Source organism: Heterodontus francisci, chromosome 12, assembly GCF_036365525.1.
Source record: "Heterodontus francisci isolate sHetFra1 chromosome 12, sHetFra1.hap1, whole genome shotgun sequence".
Lineage (NCBI taxonomy): Eukaryota > Metazoa > Chordata > Chondrichthyes > Heterodontiformes > Heterodontidae > Heterodontus > Heterodontus francisci.
This window is the reverse complement of record NC_090382.1, coordinates 38,219,748-38,237,277: the sequence shown is the minus strand read 5'-3', so window position 1 is coordinate 38,237,277 and position 17,530 is coordinate 38,219,748. Positions and strand designations below refer to the sequence as shown.

The window sequence follows — 17,530 nt, the reverse complement described above, 5'->3', positions numbered from 1 at the left end:
CCTATTGTAGCTCTCTATAAGAGCTATGGGAGGTTAGAAAGAGGACCAGACTGAGAATGAGCAAAAATGTTTGGCTGGGACGAGGGAGTAGCAGTATGATACACAGATACTGGTGTGTGTTGGAATTGGAGTGGAGGAGAGATGAGATATGGTGAGCCACAGATAACCAAAGACAACAGGATATTAGAATTTCCATCCTAAGAAAGAAAAACTTGATTTTACCCCTTCACCATTGGGCAGAACTACAGCTTTCTTTACAGCTCATAACTTCTCATTGGATATTTGTGGAACTAGAGTTAATGCGCTCGTATGATATTCCTTCGCAATGTAAACCCATTGTTCTTTAGCGACGTTTAAGAGGCATCTTGACAAATACATGAATAGGATGGGAATAGAGGGATACGGTCCCCGGAAGTGCAGAAGGTTTACGTTTAGGCAGGCATCAAGATCGGCGCAGGCTTGGGGGGCCGAATGGCCTGTTCCTGTGCTGTACTGTTCTTTGTAATCAATTTATTTTAATTTTATTAACGCTTCCACTAAAATAACAGAGGTAGGAAAGTTATACAAATATGTCAAGAATTCATCTTCTGATACTGCCAATAGATTTCTAGGCTTATATAAATTTATATGTTCCCCATCTAGTGGACTACTTGTGCACCAACAAGACTTCCCACATTAGTTGCCAACATTGCCTTGGAATTCGCTGCAGTGCTGATATTGGTGCTGAACAGCATAGTTAGACCATTGTGCACCCTAATCATCCAGTGGTGAATTTATACAAAATTTTCTGGAGAGCTGCTTAGAATATACCACAGCATGTTTTCGGTTTTTGGGACTGGCCTGTTGCACCATTAGTGGCATATCAAAAGCAATAGAGTCAATGGCCAAGGTATTGATCTGCCGCCCTAATGGTGCAACTGGCCAGTTCCAATATCTGAAAACTGTTAGAACATATATATTATTTGTTCTATTTTCAGAGGAATTTGGTTGGACCAGTACCTCAATTCCTGCTTAATTAAAATAACTGATTATTTGAGCAGATTTTTAATTTCTGGTGACCCTGTGTGTCAGTCAGATCATGTACAAGTGGCTCCGGTCTCTTAAGGACAGGGCTTTAAGTGACCTCTTGCATAAAAGTGACTATCTGTGATCAGGGTTATGCTTGGATTCATGGAGGCAGGAGACATGAATACACCTCACAAAGGATTAGGATACTTCCCAAGTCGACAGCTTTCTATTTAGTGAAGGATCCGGATTGCTTAGATCATTTCCAAATAATGCTCATTGCCCGCTAATTTGGGTCAACAGGCCAGAGTTTGCGTGCAGCCTGTGCCCAGCTCTGTAGATTTCCAAATCCTGGAAAATAAAACAACCTCCTTCATCAACTACAAACTCATAAATTTGCTAGGTCTCCAGCACTACTGGTCCAGATTTGAGTCAGTGGTGGTTACTCTTGCACTTACCCATAAACTTTCTACAGGATTTTGCACTGTAAGCTCCTCTCAGCCAACTACTGAAAATGCAGAGCCCTCTACAGAGCATCTGGAACCTGTGTGAACAGGACAAACAACAGTCTCTCTTAACCCGATTGAAGAATAGTTAATGAGCAGCGCAAAGTCTGAACCAAGAAGAATCAGCTAATATATTTAATTCAATGTCAAATCATGTACAGAAGATAAAAGAGAGGAAAAGAATACTGAATTGAGAGATAAAAGAGAAAAAAATAATAGTATTAAAACTCCAACAATAAAATCTGAAGGAATAAGACTCCACATTTGTTCATTTTCAGTGCCAGAGAGGTTGTTTGGCTGTAATAGAGACTTATTACAGCTTTAAAAGTTTAATTACACTCAAATGGACAAGCCTTAACTTTTCTGGTGAATTTAGTGGTATCTATCAGGCAAGTGCAGCATTCACTGTTTCAGGTATTTCAATGGCATGTTGCTCTGTGAGAAATCATTGGCACATGGCTTTTGGAAGAGCAGGGCATCTCAGACAGCAACTTCCTGATTTACGCATTTAATTGCATATGTGCAGCTGTTGTCCAATTTACACATTAATAATGGTGACAACTGTTAGCCTGTTATTTCTACTGCAAAGCTCAATCCATTATTTTTCAAAGTGACAGCAACATTAAGAATGATTTGCATACAACAAATTCACAACTGCTTTTTTAAAGGGGCAGAGCTACAATAATTACCTTCTGTTTTTCGCACAGGGTAATTGCAAAAGTGTCAGGAAACTTATAGCTTGATGTCAGAAATGGCTTAAGTCAATCAAGCCCTAAATACCTGCAACTTCTGTTCTAGAATAACGGTGTACACCATAGATCACCATAATTATGACACAAGTTTTCATCAAATTCATAGCCATTAACTTTTTAAGTTCCCTGCAGAAGACAATTACAAGTGAGGAAACCCACTCACCCCATGGTAGTTCATCAATCCAGAATGATGCTAAAGTCTCCTTATTGCAACATCCAATGTAATCCAGGGTTTTCACCTTCCATGCTCGATCTAGGAAGCTGTTCATGCACTGATCACTCTGTGCGAGGAACCTAATATCAGCCTTAAATTTGCCTGCTTCAAGTTTCAACATGTAATTCCTTGACCTATTCCTGCAATTATCTTTCGGATTTACAATTCCTTTCCATTAACTATCTTATCTACTTCTGTAAGAATATCTCTTGCAATCTCCTTCCCAACGTCCACACCGCCCTAATCTTATAATTCAGATCTCTCAACATTTAAGGATCATTTTACAGCACTCTATCAAATGCTTGAATACGTCAACAATTTACATTTATATCACAGCTTCTTTTTGTAGAAAATGTTCACAGAGGTACAATCAGAGGGGTGCTCAATAGCTTAGTCCAAGGGGTGGGTTTTAAAACTTCCCTTCCTGACCCTTGTCCTGATTGACATTGTAAATGGTTCCTTCTCAAGTTTTGTCTGCTTCCCTTTCAAAACTATCACATCCCTCCTCAAAAACTTACCCTTGACCCTTCTGTCCTTGCAAATTACTGCTCCATCTCCAACCTCACTTTCCTTTCCAAAATACTTGACCATGTCACCTTACAGATGCATGCCTATGTTGCCTGAACCTCCACCTCTTAATCTCTCTAATCAGCTTTTCTGCCTCTACTAAAGCACTGAAACAGCCCTAGTCACAAAAGACACCCTCAGTGGCATTGCTACAGCCTTTACCATGGTCGACGATACAATACTCCTTCAACATTTCTCTCCCCCAGTGTCCAGTTTAGTGGGACTGCCCTTTCTTGGTTCCATTCAACTATTCAATCGTAGCCTGAGCATCTCCAGCAATGTTTTCTCTTCCCACCCTCGTACTGTTAAATCTGGTGTCCCCCAAGAATCAATTTTTGTTCTCCACTTGTTCCTCAACTACTGCTGCCCCTTGATGACATTATCTGACACCAGGAGCCCTCACAGTCTCCAACAGAATAGACTCATAGAACATGACAGCACAGAACGAGGGCATTCGGCCTGAGTCTTTGGAAGAGCAATCCAGTTAGTCCCACTCCCTAGCTTTTTCCCCACATCCCTGCAATCTTTTTCCAAGTGTTTATTCAATTCCATTTTGAAAGCTACTACTGAATCTGTTGCAACACTGAATCTATTGCAAATCTGAAGCTACCCATCAACAGTTGGAATACTAAGTTGCAGATCCCTGTACCTGTGCTTACAGCAGAACTATTCAAACAGCCTCACAGATCCAGGGTATCACCAAGTTGCCTACCTCCCTCCAGCACAGCAATAGGTTCAGAATGACAACTCACCATTTCCCTTCTTTTGCTTCAGCTTCTTCTCTTTCTATGTTTTAAGTAAATGATCAGTGTTGTTCTGAGAAACTGATTGTGCAAGCTGATACCTGCCACTGCCTCCTACATACTTCTGCCCATTTATAGGAACTCCAGTCATAAACATTTTATATACACAGTATTAACAGGACCCAATTTCCCTCACCCCTAGTTTCCAGCCACCTTTACTTTTCTGACTACTTTTACCAGGTTTTTCCTCTCATGAGCACTTTCCACCACCTGCTTTCCACGGCTTCCTGCTGCCTCTAACTGGGTGCCTAAATAGTTCCCATCTGAATATTTCATTCAGCTGCAAACTCTGGGTTTGTTGCTTCGCAATTTCAATACCCAGAGACCACTATCGAAACTTGTATCCCCATGCACACAGATGTGGTCAACTGCCATCATCTAAAAGCAGGGAGGGAGGAGTGTTGGAGGAGAATGGCAATAAATCAAGCCTTACAGTAATAAAATAGTTATATTAATGGATCTGAACAGTGAAAAATGTATTGCAAATATTATTGGCAAGTTAGTTTTAATGTTGAACTTTGTAAATGAGTTGCTGGTTCATGAGAGGAAAGAGGCCAGACTGGTCACATGACTGGTATGGTACTGACTGACAGCTGCCAATCAGCAGTCAGTAAGAGCTGACCCAATCTGGGGGCTAGATTGATGGTGGTGGGAGAAGCCATGAGATGGCAGCAGACCCCTTGAAACGTAATCGCGGACCGCTAGGGGGCTGTCGGCCCCTAGTTGCCAACCCCTCATTTAGAAGAAGTCAGAGACTGTTTGAGAGGTGTCATTCATGAAATAGGATCTGCTGAAGCCTTCAACTTTTTTTTGTCCTCGCTTTTGTGGGGGGTGGGGGGGGGGGTGTCACCAACAGCACAGTTTTGTAAAACTTTTGACAGTTCCGATGGTCATAGGGCAACTAGTAAGGTTGGTAAATTCCTCTTTTCCTTTGAAATCAAATCCCTAATTTTTCTTGCAGGCGGTATATAGGATATTTGAAGACCCAGCAATGCAGAGCAGAAACACAAAATTTCTCTATGCACAACAGCACTTCTCCACAACAGTCTGTGTTTTCTCAGCCTGGCATTTCCTTTAATATTATGGTTTGTACTGAGAATTGTGCTTGAATTGAGCAAATAAGACACACGCGGTCAAACCATTTTAAAGTTAAGTAATGTGGTTGGAAATTATCCAAATCTGCAACTCTTGCATGTGTAAGGCTCACGCAAGGAGAAATTTTGAACTATAAAAATGAACTGATGAATTAACCTCCCAAAACTGGACACATTTTTGCTACCAAAATAGAGTAAGAGGACAGAAAACAGAGTCGGAATAAATGGGTCTTTTTCTGGTTGGCAAGATGTAACTAGTGGGGTGTCACAGGGTTTGGTCCTCGGGCCCCAACTATTTACAGTGGCGCAGTGGTTAGCACCGCAGCCTCACAGCTCCAGCGACCCGGGTTCAATTCTGGGGACTGCCTGTGTGGAGTTTGCAAGTTCTCCCTGTGTCTGCGTGGGTTTTCTCCAGGTGCTCCAGTTTCCTCCCACATGCCAAAGACTTGCTGGTTGATAGGTTAATTGGCCTTTATAAATTGCCCCTAGTATAGGTAGGTGGTAGGGAAATATAGAGACAGGTGGGGATGTGGTAGTAATGTGGAATTAGTGTAGGATTAGTATAAAATGGGTGGTTGATGGTCGGCACAGACTCGGTGGGCCGAAGGGCCTGTTTCAGTGCTGTATCTCTAAAAAAAAAAAATAATTTACCATCTATATTAATGACTTTGATGCAGGGATAGAAGGTACTATAGCCAAATTTGCAGAATACACTAAAATAGGTGGGATAGTAAGTTGCAATAAAGAAATAAGAAATTTACAAATGGGTATGGATAGGTTAGGTGAATGGGCCAAAATTTGGCAGATGGAGTTTAAGATGGATAAGTGTGAGGTTATCCATTTTGGTCGGAAGAATAGAAAGGCAGATTATCTAAATGGAGAGAAAAATCAGAGTGCTTCGGTGCAGAGGGATCTGGGTGTCCTCATGCATGAATTGCAGAAAAAGAAAAAAGCAGACACAATGGGTGGCACAGTGGCGAGCACCGCAGCCTCACAGCTCCAGCGATCCGGGTTCAGTTCTGGGTATTGCCTGTGCGGAGTTTGCAAGTTCTCCCTGTGACAGCGTGGGTTTTCGCCGGGTGTTCCAGTTTCCTCCCATAGCCAAAGACTTGCAGGTTGATCGGTAAATTGGCCATTATAAATTGCCCCTAGTATAGGTAGGTGGTAGGGGAATTGAGGGAAGGTGGATAAGTGGTAGGAATATGGGATTAATGTAGGATTAGTATAAATGGGTGGTTGATGTTCAGCACAGACTCGGTGGGCCGAAGGGCCTGTTTCAGTGCTGTATCTCTAAATAAATAAATAAATTGCTCCACATCGCTGAACAGGTAATGTGCCACCGAACCAATGAAACAATGGCCTGAAAAATAATCGCACGACAAGTAGAATAGGCTCTAATCCAAGGGTTTTTCACCCTGGGAACCAAATTAGCTAAAAAGTGAAACTTCCATTTTTATCAACAAACTTTTATTACTTTTTAAAAAGTCAAATTAAGCCTTTCAAATATTCAAATTGACTAGAATTATACAAATGCATAAATTCCAATTAACTTGAACATGAAGTTGTTCAAGGCTAAATTCAAATTCCAATGGAGAACTTACTTCTTTCTCTTATATAAAAAAAAGCCAAATACTGCAGATGCTGGAAATCTGAAATAAAAACAAGTAGTGCTGGAAAATACTCAGCAGCTCTGGCAGCATCTGTGGAGAGAAGCAAAGTTAAGTTTTCCTTCTTGAAGTTGTTGACTTCAGGAAAAGAATGTCAAGTCTGGAGAGAAAATGGCCTTTCCTTTAAATTTCATTCACCCAACTAGAAGAAATGAGGACTGCCAGTTATAATTCACTTCCCTTTCCTCTCTCCAGAAAGAAAAACGCTTGACTGGGCACAGTACTGTATCAGGAGCTATATGCGTTGTGTCGGAGAAAGTGGAGATCTTTGTTATATCAAGACTGTTGTCTATTATATTTGGTCTTTTTAGTTGTTGGGGTTAATCTACCACATGTAGAAAAGGAAAGCCATTTCCCCTCTGTCAGTGATACCTCTAAACACTGGTCTCAGGAATATCAGACTAAAAGGGAAAGTGATGCAGAGAATTAAACTGGGTTCTATACCCAAAAAGGTTAATACCCATGCTAAAAAAAACAATGTTTTTTCCCCCAATTTCCCACTTCCTTCTCTGACTTTGTGCTGCTGGGATTACTCCCCTCATGGACAAATGCTGAAAGTAACCACATGCAATCTCTGTAAAATGTCAGTGAATTTCATAGACATCACTGGGTAAATGCTACTGCTCACCAAATCCTACAGGATTATAATTTCATGTCTTTCTGAACTACAAATAGGTGCACAACACATCTCTAAATAATAAGCACACATATCTTCATCAAGTCATTATATTTATCTTTCAAAAGAAAGACAATTCACAGTACATAATTTAAAAAAGGATGCCAAAAAGATTTGGCCGGCATAGTACAAACCTACATTCTTTTCAGAGTTAACAGTCAATTTATACCACTGTGTTGTAGTTCAAGTTGGCTAATGCCAGGAAATCATATAAAACTAACAATTTTTGGTTTGAAGTAGATAAAACTGTTGTTACAATATAAAATAAAGGTACATATAAAAGAACAAAAAAACTAACAGAACTACAATTTAAACAGACAATTAATGGCAAGATTAAAACGATATAAGATTTCACATCTTGGAAACTACTTCAAACATGTGGCTTTGATATCGTGACCCATACATGAAACTATTTCAGCAGGTGGGCATTGCTTCCCCAAACACTTCTTGGTATGCTGCAAGTTTGAGAAAGGGCTCACACAACAAAATGGATTTTCATATCAGGTACTTTACGGAGAACAGTTATTCTGAAATTAAATTTACATTTTAAATTAAACCTTATTTTCCAGAGAGGTCAGCCCAATATAAGGTTTGAAAATGATGCACAACCTACATTTTACATTCTCTACAATGCATAGGTGAGCTGAGACTGGTGATGATGGCCACCTAATTCAGGCAAAACTAATCTTTCACTAGTAGCATCCACTAAGGTACTTTAAAAAAATTAATTACAAATGTGACAAACTTTTTCTTTAAAGGACAGAATAAGGCAGCAGTATAAACAGGACACACACCAAGAAGCAGATTTCTATTAAGAAAATAAATCAAGTATAGTAAATACTACGATATACAGTGTCACCTTGTGGGAATGAGGCGATGCATCTCCAGGGTATATATGCCAGCAACAACTATGACCTGCTGACAGCACTGAAAAGTAAAGGTTGAAACCACGAGTCACTGTTACAATGTGAATCCAACTACAGTCACTGATACACAACAGAAAGGTTCTCATTGTTTCCATCACATTGGTGAGGACTTTATTTAATCTTCACATAAAATGAACTTTACAACGATTATAGCCAATTTACTTTACCAAGAGTTACTGAAGTAGATAAAAACACTTGAATATAAAGTTTTTTGTCAGTCTGTAATGTGCAGGTGTCCAATAGCACTGCCTGCACCCGACACCACTATACATAGGATATTTACAATGTGGTTTCTAACCAAATATATAAAGTTTATTGTAAATGATCAACTTCCATCCACGTTTGAAATTGACCATGATATGAAAGTGGGTCGGCCACTACATTGTATAAGTCACCACTACACGCTCCAATATGGTGGTGTAGTAGGAAGCCTTAACTTACAGTATAACACTGCAAAATGTGGTCTATTCCATGACTTACAGAAGATACCAACCAGCTGGTTGTGACCATTAGTTTCAGCAGTTAATACTTACTCGCCATGAAGATACCACATGGCCCACATCTTTTCCTTTCTTTCTGGCAATTACAGTCTTAAACTTGGCTGGGATATGACAGCAATTCAAGGAAACGAATTAATTAAAAGACGAAGTGAGAATGAATTTCAAATTAATTTTAGCATTGTATTCACAAGAACTAGACAAGGAGATTAAACTAAAAGTGTGCTCATTTGTTGGCAGACATATGCAGCACTTGGACTGAATACAATTTTAATGGGTTTGTGATCAAAGTGTCTGATCAATGTGCAACTAATTTGTTGTATGAGAGCAGCACTGCACCACAGTTGACTGGATGATCACACAAGCAAGATAAGCTCCATTACTCCCAAGCTGTAATCCAAAATGGTAACTAACTTTTAATTTCAAATATGTAGCACTTCTATATTTGCTCATCATTTCCAATCCTAGTACATTGGCAATACTGGATTTTCAGGTCATAACCCAAGTTATTGGTGATTAATGCCAGGCCCTCATGCAACAGAATACGTTAGCAGAAAGTTGCATTCCAGGTAGACTGACAACCAATAGTGGTTTGGTGCCAAAAGCTGCTTTAAAAAAGATTGTCATTAAAATAGGGGAGCGTGTACTTCTGAGCTTGGGGCTGTAATTCGGAAGACAGCTTTTTAACCTGGATAAAAATGCTGAAGGCTTTCTATTTAACTATGGGGCACCTATCAAGAATGGGCAGATTGCACTTAATTACAGTACCTTAGCCTCAAAGCATATTTCATTATAGCATACAAGATGGATTCTCAATTAATGTTGTCAAAATTCTGGTTGGGTAATATACCGAAGGGCAGACAAAAAAAAAAAGAGAATAGTTTCCTTCAAAATTGATTTGAAATGCTAGTTTTACTCAAGCCTACAGCAATTTCTATCCTCCCACAATATTTACTCAATTTCATCAGAGTTTCATAATCAGGCTCATTTATGTATTTATCCAGGAAAACATGCTGCATACTCAACCTGTCAGTTTTGAAAGTAATAATAGAGACTTACCTCACCAGCCCCTCATTATTTTTAATTCTGCAAATGCACGTACGTACAAGGCTCTCAGAAATAGAGTTGGGAAGATAATCTGTGACAATCAAAAAGCACATGACTTATTCTCCCAGTTTGCAACAGAAAGCCCGAAGGCATTGATTTTTATCGTTGCTGTCTCGCTGAATCATGTAGCGGGAGATGACTGTGTCTACTGGCCACCTTTACTGCCCTTCTCATTAAACATTTCCAGGACAGAACAGCACTTAGTATACATTTCTTGCCACAGGGGACTAGGTAAAGCTACACTCATGGCAGTGCAAATTTTGAGATGTGAAATATTTTATTTGATCTTTATGCTGGCTGATTTTGCTTATAATTAAGAGTACAATATTCTCCTAAAAGTCAGTTCCATAATAGTTCATAGGTACAAGAGATACATTTCAATCCCTTTTGTAAGTGCCATGAAACTTGTCTGCCTTGTCTTATTGTCTCTGACAGACAAAAACAAATCCTATTCCATATTTCATCTGACATCCCCCCCAAAAAATGTAGGAAAAATCAATTGTCCACCTATAAAATTCCATGTTATTGGTTTCTACTGAAATTCAGACTTGCTCCACTGGTTTCAGCACTATTGACAAACAATTTCTCACAATGACCATAAAGCACAATAAACCAACCCAAGAGATAATTGTGCCATCCAGTTAGAAATGTGCACTTCTTCTGGTTAAGGCACTGGTTGTGGATGACATCACAGCAAGTTGTTTCTACGTCACAGCAAGTTGCTTAGAGTTGGGAGAGCAGGCCAATACCCATTACAGTAAGGAATGTGTTAACTGCAGGACAATTCCAGTTTTCATTAGGCAAGAGTGAGGTGCCATCTTCAATGAGCTGTCTTTGGACCCTTTTTCAGGCTAAAGTTAGACCAGTTTACAGAGACCTTTGGCCTTGTCTGCTTGGCAGAATCAAGGCAAAACCTACAAATGGAAAGAAAATAAATGTGTCAGCACATCATAAGGAAGGAAATGTCAGAACCATTGTCAGGTCATAGCTGCTTTGTTGCATGAATGAGCTGTCCACAAATGGGTTTCTGAAATAGCTCAGCTTGCCGTATTCCATAAGATAAAAATCACTTTCCTATATAAACGGACAATGCAAGTTAGAGCTTGGTTGCTTTCAAAATAAACAAAGATAAAAGGAACATCTCAATAAAGGGAGAAACTTCAGCCATGAAAGCAGAAATGAGCAACAGAGTAACAATGTTCTAACAAGGGCTTTGAGACATGTGCCGTCCCTGTTGCTCAGAAGGGAAGGGGGAAGAGGAGCATTGGGGACTCCATAGTTAGGGGAACAGATAGGAGGTTCTGTGGGAACGAGAGACTCACGGTTGGTGTGTTGCCTCCCAGGTGCCAGGGTTCGTGATGTCTCGGATCGTGTTTTTGGGATCCTTAAGGGGGAGGGGGAGCAGCCCCAAGTCGTGGTCCACATAGGCACCAACGACATAGGTAGGAAGAGAGATGGGGATTTAAGGCAGAAATTCAGGGAGCTAGGGTGGAAGCTTAGAGCGAGAACAAACAGAGTTGTTATCTCTGGGTTGTTGCCCGTGCCACGTGCTAGCGAAGCGAGGAATAGGGAGAGAGAGGAGTTGAACACGTGGCTGCAGGGATGGTGTAGGAGGGAGGGTTTTGGTTTCCTGGATAATTGGGGCTCTTTTTGGGGTATGTGGGACCTCTACAAACAGGATGGTCTTCACCTGTACCAGAGGGGTACCAATATCCTGGGGGGGAGATTTGCTAGTGCTCTTCAGGGGGGGTTTAAACTAATTCAGCAGGGGAATGGGAACCTAAATTGTAGTTCCAGTGTACAGGATGTTGAGAGTAGTGAGGTCAGGGATAAGGTTACAAGGACGCAAGAGGGCACTGGCAAGCAAGAACTTGGTTTAAAGTGTGTCTACTTCAACGCCAGGAGCATCCGGAATAAGGTGGGTGAGCTTGCAGCATGGGTTGGTACCTGGGATCTCGATGTTGTGGCCATTTCGAAGACATGGGTAGAGCAGGGGCAGGAATGGATGTTGCAGGTTCCGGGATTTAGATGTTTCAGTAAGAACAGAGAAGATGGTAAAAGAGGGGGGGGTGTGGCATTGTTAATCAAGGAGAGTATTACGGCGGCAGAAAGGACGTTTGAGGACTCGTCTACTGAGGTAGTATTGAGGTTAGAAACAGGAGAGGAGAGGTCACCCTGTTGGGAGTTTTCTATAGACCTCCGAATAGTTCCAGAGATGTAGAGGAAAGGATAGCGAAGATGATTCTCGACAGGGGCGAGAGTAACAGGGTAGTTGTTATGGGGGACTTTAACTTTCCAAATATTGACTGGAAATACTATAGTTCGAGTACTTTAGATGGGTCAGTTTTTGTCCAGTGTGTGCAGGAGGGTTTTCTGACACAGTATGTAGACAGGCCAACCAGGGGCGATGCCACATTGGATTTGGTACTGGGTAATGAACCCGGCCAGGTGTTAGATTTAGAAGTTGGTGAGCACTTTGGTGATAGTGATCACAATTCGGTTAGGTTTACCTTAGCGATGGGCAGGGACAGGTATATACCGCAGGGCAAGAATTATAGCTGGGGGAAAGGAAATTATGATGCGATTAGGCAAGATTCAGGATGCGTAGGATGGGGAAGGAAACTGCAGGGGATGGGCACAATCGAAATGTGGAGCTTATTCAAGGAGCAGCTACTGCGTGTCCTTGATAAGTATGTACCTGTCAGGCAGGGAGGAAGTTGTCGAGCGAGGGAGCCGTGGTTTACTAAAGAAGTTGAAGCGCTTGTCAAGAGGAAGAAGGCGGCTTATGTTAGGATGAGACGTGAAGGCTCAGTTAGGGCGCTTGAGAGTTACAAGCTAGCCAGGAAGGATCTAAAGGGAGAGCTAAGAAGAGCAAGGAGAGGACACGAGAAGTCATTGGCGGTTAGGATCAAGGAAAACCCTAAGGCTTTCTATAGGTATATCAGGAATAAAAGAATGATTAGAGTTCGATTAGGGCCAATCAAGGACAGTAGTGGGAAGTTGTGTGTGGAATCAGAGGAGATAGGGGAAGCGTTAAATGAATATTTTTCGTCAGTATTTACAGTAGAGAAAGAAAATGTCGAGGAGAATACTGAGATTCAGACTACTAGGCTAGATGGGATTGAGGTTCACAAGGAGGAGGTGTTAGCAATTTTGGAAAGTGTGAAAATAGATAAGTCCCCTGGGCCAGATGGGATTTGTCCTAGGATTCTCTGGGAAGCCAGGGAGGAGATTGCAGAGCCTTTGTCCTTGATCTTTATGTCATCATTGTCGACAGGAATCGTGCCGGAAGACTGGAGGATAGCAAATGTTGTCCCCTTGTTCAAGAAGGGGAGTAGAGACAGCCCTGGTAATTATAGACCTGTGAGCCTTACTTCGGTTGTGGGTAAAATGTTGGAAAAGGTTATAAGAGATAGGATTTATAATCATCTTGAAAAGAATAAGTTCATTAGCGATAGTCAGCACGGTTTTGTGAAGGGCAAGTCGCGCCTCACAAACCTTATTGAGTTTTTCGAGAAGGTGACCAAACAGGTGGATGAGGGTAAAGCCGTGGATGTGGTGTATATGGATTTCAGTAAGGCGTTTGATAAGGTTCCCCACGGTAGGCTATTGCAGAAAATACGGAAGTGATTAGTATGGGGTTGAAGGTGATATAGAGCTTTGGATCAGAAATTGGCTAGCTGAAAGAAGACAGAGGGTGGTGGTTGATGGCAAATGTTCATCCTGGAGTTTCGTTACTAGTGGTGTACCGCAGGGATCTGTTTTGGGGCCACTGCTGTTTGTCATTTTTATAAATAACCTGGATGAGGGTGTAGAAGGGTGGGTTAGTAAATTTGCGGATGACACGAAGGTCGGTGGAGTTGTGGATAGTGCCGAAGGATGTTGTAGGGTACAGAGGGACATAGATAGGCTGCAGAGCTGGGCTGAGAGATGGCAAATGGAGTTTAATGCGGAAAAGTGAGGTGATTCACTTTGGAATGAGTAACAGGAATGCAGAGTACTGGGCTAATGGGAAGATTCTTGGTAGTGTAGATGAGCAGAGAGATCTTGGTGTCCAGGTACATAAATGCCTGAAAGTTGCTACCCAGGTTAATGGGGCTGTTAAGAAGGCATATGGTGTGTTAGCTTTTATTAGTAGGGGGATCGAGTTTCGGAGCCACGAGGTCATGCTGCAGCTGTACAAAACTCTGGTGAGGCCGCACCTGGAGTATTGCGTGCAGTCTGGTCACCGCATTATAGGAAGGATGTGGAAGCTTTGGAAAGGGTGCAGAGGAGATTTACTAGGATGTTGCCTGGTATGGAGGGAAGGTCTTACGAGGAAAGGCTGAGGGACTTGAGGTTGTTTTCATTGGAGAGGAGGAGGAGGAGAGGTGACTCAATCGAGACATATAAGATAATCAGAGGGTTAGATAGGGTGGATAGTGAGAGTCTTTTTCCTCGGATAGTGATGGGACACACGAGGGGACATAGCTTTAAGTTGAGGGGTGATAGATATAGGACAGATGTGAGAGGTAGTTTCTTTACTCAGAGAGTAGTAGGGGCGTGGAACGCCCTGCCTGCAACAGTAGTAGACTCGCCAACTTTAAGGGCATTTAAGTGGTCATTGGATAGACATATGGATGAAAATGGAATAGTGCAGGTCAGATGGTTTCACAGGTCGGTGCAACATCGAGGGCCGAAGGGCCTGTATTGCGCTGTAATGTTCTAAAGACTCTAATGTGCCCAATAGCGATCAATCATGGCCTCAATTTACATTTCCAATGCTTCTGTTGTTTCTAAAATATTACTTTCAATTTGTAACTAAATGTTTTATGAAAAATGGACTTATTCTACTTCCTCCAATGATGTGGCTCCATTCTAGATTCATGGGGTCAGATTTTTCTGGGGTAATGATGGTATTACAACGATGAAAGTGCCAGCAACTTTGGGACTGCACAGCACAGAAATTTTGAAATTGTGGTGGATCATTCTGCACTGCTCCAGAGGGTTTGCTCTTTAACTCAGCGTTAACATTAACAGGAGAAAAAATGGTACTTGCATTAATTTGGGGTAATTGCCCAACTATAACCAACATTTCTCACACAAAGGTTTAGGGCTCGTGATTGAAAGCGGAAGGAACCTCCTTGATTTGTAAATATTAAATATGGACATCGGTACAGAAAAGATGATTTCAACTTTCAAAATATGCAAGCGATATGAGGATACTCTCCTCAATTTATCTAACTTTTTAAACATGATTCTGATGTAGTTTATCTAACTTTTTTAAATATTTGGTCGAAATTTCTGTTCGGTGCGGGAGAGGGCGAGGGGGGGGCGCGGGAGAGGGGGAGGGGGGGGGCGCGGGAGAGGGGGAGGGGGGGGCGCGGGAGAGGGGGAGGGGGGGGCGCGGGAGAGGGGGAGGGAACGCGGGAGAGGGGGAGGGGGGCGCGCGGGAGAGGGGGAGGGGGGCGCGCGGGAGAGGAGGGGGCGGGTGAGGGGGAGGGGGCGCGGGAGAGGGGGAGGGGGGCGCGGAGAGGGGGAGGGGGCGCGGGAGAGGGGGAGAGGGGGGCGCGGGAGAGGGGGAGGGGGGGCGCGGGAGAGGGGGAGGGGGGGCGCGGGAGAGGGGGAGGGGGGGCGCGGGAGAGGGGAGGGGGGGCGCGGGAGAGGGGGAGGGGGGGCGCGGGAGAGGGGGAGGGGGGGCGCGGGAGAGGGGGAGGGGGGGCGCGGGAGAGGGGAGCCGGGAGAGGGGGGGGCGCGGGAGAGGGGGAGGGGGGCGCGGGAGAGGGGGAGGGGGGGCCGCGGGAGAGGGGGAGGGGGGCCGCGGGAGAGGGGGAGGGGGGGCCGCGGGAGAGGGGGAGGGGGGGCGCGGGAGAGGGGGAGGGGGGGCGCGGGAGAGGGGGAGGGGGGCGCGGGAGAGGGGGAGGGGGGGCGCGGGAGAGGGGGAGGGGGGGCCGCGGGAGAGGGGGAGGGGGGCGCGGGAGAGGGGGAGGGGGGGCGCGGGAGAGGGGGAGGGGGGGCGCGGGAGAGGGGGAGGGGGGGCGCGGGAGAGGGGGAGGGGGGGCGCGGGAGAGGGGGAGGGGGGGCGCGGGAGAGGGGGAGGGGGGGCGCGGAGAGGGGGAGGGGGGCGCGGGAGAGGGGGAGGGGGGGCGCGGGAGAGGGGGAGGGGGGGCGCGGGAGAGGGGGAGGGGGGGCGCGGGAGAGGGGGAGGGGGGCGCGGGAGAGGGGGAGGGGGGGCGCGGGAGAGGGGGAGGGGGGGCGCGGGAGAGGGGGAGGGGGGGCGCGGGAGAGGGGGAGGGGGGGCGCGGGAGAGGGGGAGGGGGGGCGCGGGAGAGGGGGAGGGGGGGCGCGGGAGAGGGGGAGGGGGGCGCGGGAGAGGGGGAGGGGGGCGCGGGAGAGGGGGAGGGGGGGCGCGGGAGAGGGGAGGGGGGGCGCGGGAGAGGGGGAGGGGGGGCGCGGGAGAGGGGGAGGGGGGGCGCGGGAGAGGGGGAGGGGGGGCGCGGGAGAGGGGAGGGGGGGCGCGGGAGAGGGCGAGGGGGGGCGCGGGAGAGGGCGAGGGGGGGCGCGGGAGAGGGGAGGGGGGCGCGGGAGAGGGCGAGGGGGGGCGCGGGAGAGGGGAGGGCGCGGGGAGAGGGCGGAGGGGGAGGGGGGGCGCGGGAGAGGGCGAGGGGGGCGCGGGAGAGGGCGAGGGGGGGCGCGGGAGAGGGCGAGGGGGGGGCGCGGGAGAGGGCGAGGGGGGCGCGGGAGAGGGCGAGGGGGGGCGCGGGAGAGGGCGAGGGGGGGGCGCGGGAGAGAGGGGCGAGGGGGGGCGCGGGAGAGGGCGAGGGGGGCGCGGGAGAGGGCGAGGGGGGGCGCGGGAGAGGGCGAGGGGGGGCGCGGAGAGGGCGAGGGGGGGGCGCGGGAGAGGGCGAGGGGGGCGCGGGAGAGGGCGAGGGGGGGCGCGGGATGAGGGCGAGGGGGGGCGCGGGAGAGGGCGAGGGGGGCGCGGGAGAGGGCGAGGGGGGGCGCGGGAGAGGGCGAGGGGGGGCGCGGGAGAGGGCGAGGGGGGCGCGGGAGAGGGCGAGGGGGGCGCGGGAGAGGGCGAGGGGGGCGCGGAGAGGGCGAGGGGGGCGCGGGAGAGGGCGAGGGGGGGGGCGCGGGAGAGGGCGAGGGGGGGGCGCGGGAGAGGGCGAGGGGGGCGCGGGAGAGGGCGAGGGGGGGCGCGGGAGAGGGCGAGGGGGGGCGCGGGAGAGGGCGAGGGGGGGCGCGGAGAGGGCGAGGGGGGGCGCGGGAGAGGGCGAGGGGGGGGCGCGGGAGAGGGCGAGGGGGGGCGCGGGAGAGGGCGAGGGGGGGCGCGGGAGAGGGCGAGGGGGGGCGCGGGAGAGGGCGAGGGGGGGCGCGGGAGAGGGCGAGGGGGGCGCGGGAGAGGGCGAGGGGGGGCGCGGGAGAGGGCGAGGGGGGGGCGCGGGAAGAGGGCGAGGGGGGCGCGGGAGAGGGCGAGGGGTGGGCGCGGAGAGGGCGAGGGGGGCGCGGGAGAGGGCGAGGGGGGGCGCGGGAGAGGGCGAGGGGGGGCGCGGGAGAGGGCGAGGGGGGGCGCGGGAGAGGGCGAGGGGGGGCGCGGGAGAGGGCGAGGGGGGGCGCGGAGAGGGCGAGGGGGGGCGCGGGAGAGGGCGAGGGGGGGCGCGGGAGAGGGCGAGGGGGGGCGCGGGAGAGGCGAGGGGGCGCGTGAGAGGGCGAGGGGGGGCGCGGGAGAGGGCGAGA

At 47.5% G+C, this 17,530-nt stretch overlaps 1 protein-coding gene across 4 annotated transcripts in view; it reads right to left on the bottom strand.

The window, feature by feature from the left end:
• Window positions 1-7,320: 7,320 nt before the first annotated feature.
• Window positions 7,321-17,530, bottom strand: part of fam193b (family with sequence similarity 193 member B) — a 154,654-nt gene continuing 144,444 nt past the window's right edge. For all 4 annotated transcript variants that reach the window (XM_068043346.1, XM_068043347.1, XM_068043348.1 and 1 more), the window contains one exon: window positions 7,321-10,728. In XM_068043346.1, the coding sequence (XP_067899447.1) occupies window positions 10,635-10,728 (94 nt within the window). In that variant the 3' untranslated portion in view covers window positions 7,321-10,634. The remainder of the gene's footprint in view (window positions 10,729-17,530) is intronic.